The 9,808-nt window shown below is 45.0% G+C and overlaps 1 protein-coding gene across 2 annotated transcripts; it reads left to right on the top strand.

Moving 5' to 3' along the window:
- The first annotated feature begins 604 nt into the window (after nt 1–604).
- LOC106093228 (mucin-2) lies at nt 605–7,953 on the top strand. Of its 2 annotated transcripts, none has more exons than XM_059367498.1 (2): nt 605–688; nt 1,226–7,953. In XM_059367498.1, the coding sequence occupies exons 1-2, from the start codon at nt 647–649 to the stop codon at nt 7,817–7,819; spliced, it is 6,636 nt and encodes a 2,211-aa protein (XP_059223481.1). In that variant the 5' UTR covers nt 605–646; the 3' UTR covers nt 7,820–7,953. The 2 variants fall into 2 exon arrangements, with proteins under 2 accessions (XP_059223481.1, XP_059223482.1); XM_059367499.1 differs by lacking the exon at nt 605–688 and adding an exon at nt 757–822.
- The last annotated feature ends 1,855 nt before the right edge of the window (nt 7,954–9,808 follow it).

The following is a 9,808-nucleotide window of genomic DNA, read 5'->3' as shown; positions in this document are numbered from 1 at the left end:
CGAAGCTATTACTGCAAGGAAGTAAGAAAATCGGTGCGGCAAGTGATAGCATGTGTAGGGCACGTGGGGAAGACGATGGAGCATTTCTTATGTCATTGCCTAGCTTTTAGGGCTAATAGACACCGGTATTTAGGTGGAGACACAATACCAGCCAACTTAGGTCAGTGGTATGGAAAACAATTAAGGATTTTGTAAGTAGCACGGAATTCCAAACTTTTTCGAGGTTACTTTCTTAGTATTTAAAGCGCTTGACAAGCCGATTACTGGCTTAGGTGTATGTCCATAGTAGCGTGGGGTGAATTAATATCCGCACCCTCTTTTCAACCTAACCTAGCTTCTCAATGATTTCGAATGTACTTCTAAATATAAATCTAGATAATCTTTCAAATTGTACCCTATAGTTTTTATTCTCTATATAATCTATTATTTTAAAGATATTGTGTATGTTTGGTACCCCTATAAAAAGCTCAACTATTTATATTTAATAGCGAAAAAGATAAAACCAATCTTTAAATGATAAAAGATAACAAAAATGGAGAAAAATTAATGCAAACATCTTGAATGATGCTGATAAGAAGTTTTTGCATAAAAACCCCTGAATAATTGACAATAATTACAGTAACGAATTACTTTTCGAACAAAAACGATGACTACGAATAAGATATCCAGATTATTCCTACTGCTTTTGGTAATTACTGAGTTTAACAATAAAAGAACCATTTTGAATATTTTCTTCGAACTGCAAAGTGATCAAAGTATTCGTGTGTTCAGTAAAAAAGAAAAAAAAAATAATCGATGCTTCACTACCATTGGATATATATTGTGTGTAACGCAGACATACGAGTATAATTTATAAATTTTTTCAAAAAGAAATACCCGAACCTACAAATAAATAAAAATTAGACATACGAGTATTTAAAGTGGTGTACGTCAGTGTAAAGCATTTTCAAAAAGTATCTGTGTATTACAGTTCTAAATTGGCTGTATTCAAAATTATTAAAGCAAAATATTTTCCCTTGTCAAGTTTTCCGGCATTGTGATTTTATGGATATCGATCAAATCTCTAACAACAGAAACAAGTCCCTATGCAAGTGATTTAATTAATTCTATTAGCACATAAAATCCAAATTTTTTATTCATCCATGAAAGTGCTTTAACTCAAGTTCATCAATGTTCAGTCAAAATAGAAAATTTTCGTAAACGATTTCTTTTTTTGTCGTTGTAGTTGTCAGCAATTGCGAGTAGCCAAGAACTTGTTGAAACAGCCCAGTCCGATACTACAGCACAAGGCGGAGGCCAAGGAATTAACTGCAATGGCAAAAGTGCGGTGTGTGTCGGTCCTCTTATGTACAAGGATTGTGTGCCCGAAGCAAATGGCCAAATGTTTGCTACTGGTAATGCAAAAAAATGTCCCGCCAATTCACGTTGTATAAATGACGGTGTAGAAATATGTGTGCCAATTAAAACTTCGACCGAAGCTCCAGCTCATGGTGGTGACAACAGCACAAGTGCTCCATCAACTGCCGCTCCTCCACCAGTCGAGACGAGTTCTGCCCCAATAATATCGTCCACTGAAGGACCCGTTGATCCTACACCTGCTCCAGAAGTCCCTATCGAGACAACTCAGGCACCCTCTGTACCTGCAGAAACAACGAAAGCTCCTGGTGCACCAGTTGATCCTAATATTCCAATAAGCTCTACAACAGAATTGCCAATTGATCACCCAACACAAGTACCAATGGAACCAACACCACCAGTAAATCCGATTGATCCTAATGTACCCGTTGAAACAACAGCCGACCCTTTGATTCCAAATACTCCAACAGATTTACCAATTGAAGAAACCACCACCGTTCCCACTAATCCAACCAATCCAAATAATCCTTCCAATCCTATCGATCCAACAAACCCCATTGACCCCACCAATCCAATTGATCCAACAAATCCAGTTGATCCAAACAATCCAGTTGATCCCACAAATCCTGTTGATCCCACAAATCCAGTTGACCCAACAAACCCAGTTAATCCCAACAATCCAGTTGATCCAACAAATGCAGTTGATCCAACAAATCCAGTTGGCCCACCATTGCCAACAGATCCTAGCACTCCCGTCAATCCCGATGTACCTGTAGATCCTAGTGCGCCTGTAGATCCCAATGCTCCTGTGGACCCACCTTTGCCAACAGAGCCAAATCCAACCAGTCCAATCGAACCAAATGCACCAATTGATCCTAATCCTCTTGATCCCAACGCACCTATCGACCCCAACGCTCCAAATGAGCCCCCCGTTCCAACTGATCCCGCTGCACCCGTTGATCCCAATCTTCCAGTAGATCCCAATGCACCAGTGGATCCAACAGCGCCAACAGATCCCAATGGTCCAGTTGATCCTAACGCTCCAATTGATCCCAATACACCAGTGGATCCAACAGCGCCGGCAGATCCCAATGGTCCAGTCGATCCAAACACTCCGGTTGATCCCAGCACACCAGTCGATCCCATCGCACCAGTTGATCCGAACGCTCCAGCTGATCCAGCACAGCCAACGGATCCTACAACTCCAGTTGATCCTAACGCACCAGCTGATCCCACCGCTCCTGTTGATCCAACCGCTCCTGTTGATCCCACCGCTCCTGCTGATCCCAACGCACCAGTTGATCCCAACACACCAGTTGATCCAAATGGTCCAGTTGATCCCAACACACCAGTTGATCCCAACGCACCAGTTGTTCCTAATGCTCCAGTTGATCCAAACGCACCAGTTGATCCCAACGCACCAGTTGATCCAAATGTTCCAGTTGATCCAAACGCACCAGTTGATCCTAACGCACCAGTTGATCCTAATGCTCCAGTTGATCCCGTACTGCCAACGGATCCCACAGTTCCACTTGATCCCAACGCTCCAGCTGATCCCACCGCTCCTGTTGATCCAACCGCTCCTATTGATCCCACCGCTCCTGCTGACCCCAATGCTCCAGTTGATCCCAACACACCAGTTGATCCAAATGGTCCAGTTGATCCCAACACACCAGTTGATCCTAATGCACCAGTTGATCCAAACGCACCAGTGGATCCCAACGCACCAGTTGATCCAAATGGTCCAGTTGATCCAAACGCACCAATTGATCCGAACGCACCAGTTGATCCAAATGCTCCAGTTGATCCCGCACTGCCAACGGATCCCACAACTCCAGTTGATCCCAACGCTCCAGCTGATCCAAATGCTCCAGTTGATCCTAATGCTCCAGTTGATCCTAACACTCCAGTTGATCCCAACGCTCCAGTTGATCCAAATGCGCCAGTTGAACCTATCGCACCAATTGATCCCAACACTCCAGTTGAACCAAATAATCCAGTTGATCCTAACACTCCAGTTGATCCTAATGCTCCACTTGATCCGGCACTGCCAACGGATCCCACAGCTCCACTTGATCCTAACGCTCCAGCTGATCCAAATGCCCCAGTTGATCCAAATGCTCCAGTTGATCCTAACACTCCAGTTGACCCTAATGCCCCAGTTGATCCTAATGCCCCAGTTGATCCTAATGCCCCAGTTGATCCTAACGCACCCGTCGATCCCAATGCTCCAGTCGATCCAAATGCTCCAGTTGATCCTGCACTGCCAACGGATCCCACAGCTCCACTTGATCCCAACGCTCCAGCTGATCCTAATGCCCCAGTTGATCCTAACGCACCAGTCGATCCCAATGCTCCAGTCGATCCTAACACTCCAGTTGATCCAAATTCTCCAGTTGATCCTAACGCCCCAGTTGATCCTATCGCTCCAGTTGATCCTAACGCCCCAGTTGATCCTATCGCCCCAGTTGATCCCAATGCCCCAGCTGATCCTAATGCTCCAGTCGATCCCGCACTACCAACGGATCCCACAGCTCCAGCTGATCCCAACGCACCAGTCGATCCCACTGTTCCAGTCGATCCTAACGCTCCAGTCGATCCAAACGCTCCAGTCGATCCAAACGCTCCAGTCGATCCTAATGCCCCTGTTGATCCAAATGCCCCTGTTGACCCTAATGCCCCTGTTGATCCCAACACACCAGTCGATCCCAGTGCCCCAGTTGATCCCAACACACCAGTCGATCCCAACAATCCAGTGAATCCTAACGCCCCAGTTGATCCTAACGCACCAATCGATCCCAATGGACCAGTTAATCCCAACGCACCAGTCGATCCCACTGCTCCAGTCGATCCAAATACTCCAGTTGATCCTAATGCTCCAGTTGATCCAAACGCTCCAGTTGATCCTAATGCTCCAGTTGACCCTAATGCTCCAGTTGATCCCAATGCACCAGTTGATCCCATCGCACCAGTCGATCCCAACGCCCCAGTCGATCCAAATGCACCAGTTGACCCCAACTCGCCAGTTGATCCAAATACTCCAGTCGATCCTAATGCCCCTGTTGATCCAAATGCCCCTGTTGATCCTAATGCCCCAGTTGATCCCAACACACCAGTCGATCCCAGTGCTCCAGTTGATCCCAACGCACCAGTCGATCCTAATGCTCCAGTCGATCCAAATGCACCAGTTGACCCCAACTCGCCAGTTGATCCAAATGCTCCAGTCGATCCTAATACCCCTGTTGATCCAAATGCTCCAGTTGATCCTAATACCCCAGTCGATCCCAACACACCAGTCGATCCCAGTGCTCCAGTCGATCCCAACAACCCAGTGGATCCTAACGCCCCAGTTGATCCCAATGCACCAGTCGATCCCAGCGCTCCAATTGATCCAAATGCTCCTGTTGATCCTAATGCTCCAGTTGATCCTAATGCCCCAGCAGATCCTAATGCTCCAGTCGATCCCGCACTACCAACGGATCCCACAGCTCCAGCTGATCCCAACGCACCAGTCGATCCTACTGCTCCAGTCGATCCAAATGCACCAGTTGACCCCAACTCGCCAGTTGATCCAAATGCTCCAGTCGATCCTAATACCCCTGTTGATCCAAATTCTCCAGTTGATCCTAATACCCCAGTCGATCCCAACACACCAGTCGATCCCAATGCTCCAGTTGATCCCAATGCACCAGTCGATCCCAACAAACCAGTGGATCCTAACGCCCCAGTCGATCCCAACGCTCCAATTGACCCCAACGCTCCAATTGATCCAAATGCTCCAGCTGATCCTAATGCTCCAATTGATCCTAATGCTCCAGTTGATCCAAATGCTCCAGTCGATCCAAATGCTCCTGTTGATCCTAACACCCCTGTTGATCCGAATACCCCAGTCGATCCTAACGCACCAGTCGATCCTAATTCCCCCGTTGATCCAAATGCACCAGTCGATCCAAACACCCCAGTAGATCCCAATGCACCAGTCGATCCGAATGCTCCAGTTGATCCCAACACACCAACCGATCCCAGTGCTCCAGTTGATCCCAATGCACCAGTTGATCCCAATGCCCCAGTTGATCCCAATGCACCAGTCGATCCAAATGCTCCAGTTGATCCCAACACACCAGTCGATCCCAACAACCCAGTTGATCCTAATGCTCCAATTGATCCAAATGCTCCAGTTGATCCAAGTGCTCCAGTTGATCCTAATGCCCCAGTCGACCCTAACGCACCAGTCGATCCTAACGCACCAGTCGATCCCAACTCACCAGTCGATCCCAATGCTCCAGTTGATCCCAACACGCCAACCGATCCCAGTTCTCCAGTTGATCCTAACGCCCCAGTTGATCCTAACGCCCCAGTTGATCCCAATGCACCAGTCGATCCAAATGCTCCAGTTGATCCCAACACACCAGTCGATCCCAGTGCTCCAGTTGATCCCAATGCCCCAGTCGATCCCAACAACCCAGTTGATCCTAATGCTCCAGTTGATCCTAATGCTCCAGTTGATCCTAATGCTCCAGTTGATCCAAGTGCTCCAGTCGATCCTAACGCACCAGTCGATCCTAATTCCCCTGTTGATCCCAATGCACCAGTCGATCCGAATGCTCCACTTGATCCCAACACACCCGTCGATCCCAATGCTCCAGTTGATCCCAACGCACCAGTCGATCCCAACAACCCAGTTGATCCTAATGCTCCAGTTGATCCTAATGCTCCAGTTGATCCCAATGCACCAGTCGATCCAAATGCTCCAGTTGATCCCAACACACCAGTCGATCCCAGTGCTCCAGTTGATCCCAATGCCCCAGTTGATCCCAACAACCCAGTTGATCCTAATGCTCCAGTTGATCCTAATGCTCCAGTTGATCCAAGTGCTCCAGTCGATCCTAACGCACCAGTCGATCCTAATTCCCCTGTTGATCCCAATGCACCAGTCGATCCGAATGCTCCACTTGATCCCAACACACCAGTCGATCCCAATGCTCCAGTTGATCCCAACGCACCAGTCGATCCCAACAACCCAGTTGATCCTAACGCTCCAGTTGATCCTAATGCTCCAGTTGATCCCAATGCACCAGTCGATCCAAATGCTCCAGTTGATCCCAACGCACCGGTCGATCCCAGTGCTCCAGTTGATCCCAATGCCCCAGTTGATCCCAACGCACCAGTCGATCCCAACAACCCAGTTGATCCTAATGCTCCAATTGATCCAAGTGCTCCAGTCGATCCTAACGCACCAGTCGATCCTAATTCCCCTGTTGATCCCAATGCACCAGTCGATCCGAATGCTCCACTTGATCCCAACACACCAGTCGATCCCAATGCACCAGTCGATCCAAATGCTCCAGTTGATCCCAACACACCAGTCGATCCCAGTGCTCCAGTTGATCCCAATGCCCCAGTTGATCCCAACGCACCAGTCGATCCCAACAACCCAGTCGATCCAAATGCACCAGTTGATCCTAACACCCCACTTGATCCTAATGCTCCAGTCGATCCAAATACCCCAGTTGATCCCAACGCTCCAGTCGATCCTGTTGCCCCTGTTGATCCTAATGCACCAGTTGATCCCAACTCGCCAGTTGATCCAAATGCTCCAGTTGATCCTAATGCTCCAGTTGATCCTAATGCTCCAGTTGATCCTAATGCTCCAGTTGATCCAAATGCTCCAGTCGATCCTAATGCTCCAGTTCATCCTAATACCCCGGTTGATCCTAATGCTCCAGTCGATCCAAATGCTCCAGCCGATCCAAATGCTCCTTTTGATCCTAACACCCCAGTTGATCCTAACACCCCAATTGATCCTAATGCTCCAGTCGATCCAAATGCTCCAGTTGATCCTAGTGCTCCAGTTGATCCCAACGCTCCAGTCAATCCTAACTTCCCAGTTGATCCAAATACACCTATCGATCCCAATCACCCTGGATCTGGAGAACACGGTCGTCCTGGACATCCCAATAGACCAAATTGGCCTAACCATGAAGAAGGAAGTGGCAACCATCATCACCATCGTCCTGGCAGACCAGCTCATCCATCTAAACCCGGATCAGCAGAACATAATTCAGCGGAATCTAAGCCACAAAAACCAATTTCAAAAGAAGAATCCTCCGTAGAAGACAAATCTAAGGAGAAAAAGAAAGATAAAGAAGATTCAGAGGAGAAGAAAAATAACAGTGAGGAAAAGAATAATAAAAAACAGGCAGAAAAGGAATTGAAAAAGAAAGCTGAAGAAGCTAAAAAAGAACTCATAAAGAAGATCGAAAAGAAACTTAAGAAAAACAAGTGTGACGAAGACGACGTCTATCCAGATATCAAGGATTGCAAGAAGTATTACCGTTGCGTCGACAACTCGGACAACAACACTTTCATTCATCTCCGCTGCGATGATGACAAACGTTTCGATAACGATAGTAAGAAATGCGTAAAGAAGAGTAAAGCTACATGCCTACTAAAGGATGATTAAGAGAGAACATGAGACAATGTTCTTAGAATAAATAAATTATCTACTTTCGATTAAATTTACCTACATAGAGTATAAAATACATGCCATATTTATTGTCACTAAGAAAATTTAAATAAAATACAGTCGATGAAACAGCAAGCAATAATAAAAAATATTTTTACATTTTAGATTAATTTTAGTTGAAAAGTAAATAAATTTGATATTCGCTGTTTCATATTTCACTCTCTTTACCTGGAAACTGGTTTTGCATTTTATTCCAGGATCATGGTACAATGTTGGAAGTCTGACTGCTAGATGTCTTGGTTTTCAATCAAAGAAAGAAGATTCCATAACACCATGATTTCGAGGTTCCATTTGATGGTGATTAAATTTATTGTCTTTTTTAAGTAATATAAGGAATGGGATTAGTTTGCCCAAAAAAACACAATAACAACACAACAACTAGAGCAAATTCAAGGGGTGGATTTAAAGTTTATATGATAATATTGGTTCAGTAGACCGAAATACCTAAAGGGCGTAAAGTTCTCAAGAAAAAAATTTTTAGGGTCCTTTATACACTCAAAAAAAGTTAACTTAAACTTACAAATTTTGTCTTTAATACTAAAAACAATTTCTTTTTTTTACATTTGAAACTGAAGGATATGCAGACTTGAATTAAGCATATTAGTCCCTTAATTCGATACAAAAATATAAATGGATTAAACTTCGCTGCAACTTAATCAATGAATTTTCATTGTATTTTCAAGGAAAAGAAATCCATATCCTTAAAAGAAAACCACTTTGAGTGAAAATATTGCCGCTGCGATTTTTAGGTAAATCAAGTTATGGACTGATTTCGACTGTATTTGACACAATTGTTGGAAGTCGTAACAGAATGGTACATGAAAAATTTCAGCCACATTGGACAAAAATTGCAGCATGTAGGGGCTCAGGAAGACAAATCGGGCGATCGGTTTATATGGGAGTTGCATCAAGCTATAGATCGATTCAGACGATATTGGACAAATATGTTGAAGGTTATGGGAGAAGCCGTTGTACAAAATTGCATGCAAATCGGTTGAGAATTGCGCCTCTAGTGGCTAAAGAAGAAGAAGAAGATCGGTTTATATGGCAGCTAAATCAGGTTATGAATCGATTTGAACCCTTGCAAACAAACTTAAAAACATTTAATACAGCATCCTCTTTAATGCAGCATAAAAAATTCTTCTCCTCCAGAAAAAAAAAATCTTTCAAGATCAGTTTCTCAAAAATCATATCAATGGTGGATAGTAAGGAAATCTTATATATAAAAATCAATTTGTGTTTGTTTGTATGTTTGTGTGTTCCTTATAGACTCAGAAACGGCTGAAGCGATTTTCTTGAAATTTTCACAGATGGTGCATAATGACTCCGTGATGAAAATAGCGTACATTTTGTGTTATTTCCAAGGGGGGGGGGGGGGGGGGGGCGGACCCTCCCCTTACATTAATTTTCAGAAACGCCAGATATCGGAGATGGATGGGGTATCTTGGGAGGCCGTCCCACCCTAAAACCTACCAAACATATATTCAGACCAATCAAGACAATATGGGACTCAAATGAAAGGTATTTAGGATAAGAAAACGTATCTGATATCCAATTGTCGAACCAAGTGCTAGGGGGACCACCCCAACCCCCAAAATACCCCTAAATCGGACTTATTTACCGACCATGGCAATATGGGACTCAAACGAAAGGTATTTGCGAGTAGAATACGAATCTGATATCCAAATGTAGGACCACGTTTCTAGGGGTCCTACCCTTCTCCAAAACACCCCCCAAACAGGACTTATTTACTGACCATGGGAATATGGGGCTTAAATAAAAGGTATTTGAGTATAGAATTAGAATCTGATATCCAAATATGAGACCAAGTGTTTGGGGGGCCGCCTCTCCCCAAAAACCTCCCCCAAAGGGGGCACATTTACGACCATAGCCTCATGGGGTTAAAATGAAAGGTCTTTGGGGGTT

This window comes from Stomoxys calcitrans, chromosome 4, assembly GCF_963082655.1.
Source record: "Stomoxys calcitrans chromosome 4, idStoCalc2.1, whole genome shotgun sequence".
Lineage (NCBI taxonomy): Eukaryota > Metazoa > Arthropoda > Insecta > Diptera > Muscidae > Stomoxys > Stomoxys calcitrans.
Note: the sequence above shows the minus strand (reverse complement) of the source record. Positions and strands in the feature narration are given on the sequence as shown.

What these genes read in the sequence shown, in the direction of transcription:
- LOC106093228 (XM_059367498.1), top strand. Translation starts at nt 647, where the DNA reads ATGACTACGAATAAGATATCCAGATTATTCCTACTGCTTTTG. An exon ending in GATTATTCCTACTGCTTTTG is followed by an intron (nt 689 to 1,225) that starts GTAATTACTGAG and finishes TTGTCGTTGTAG; the next exon opens with TTGTCAGCAATTGCGAGTAG.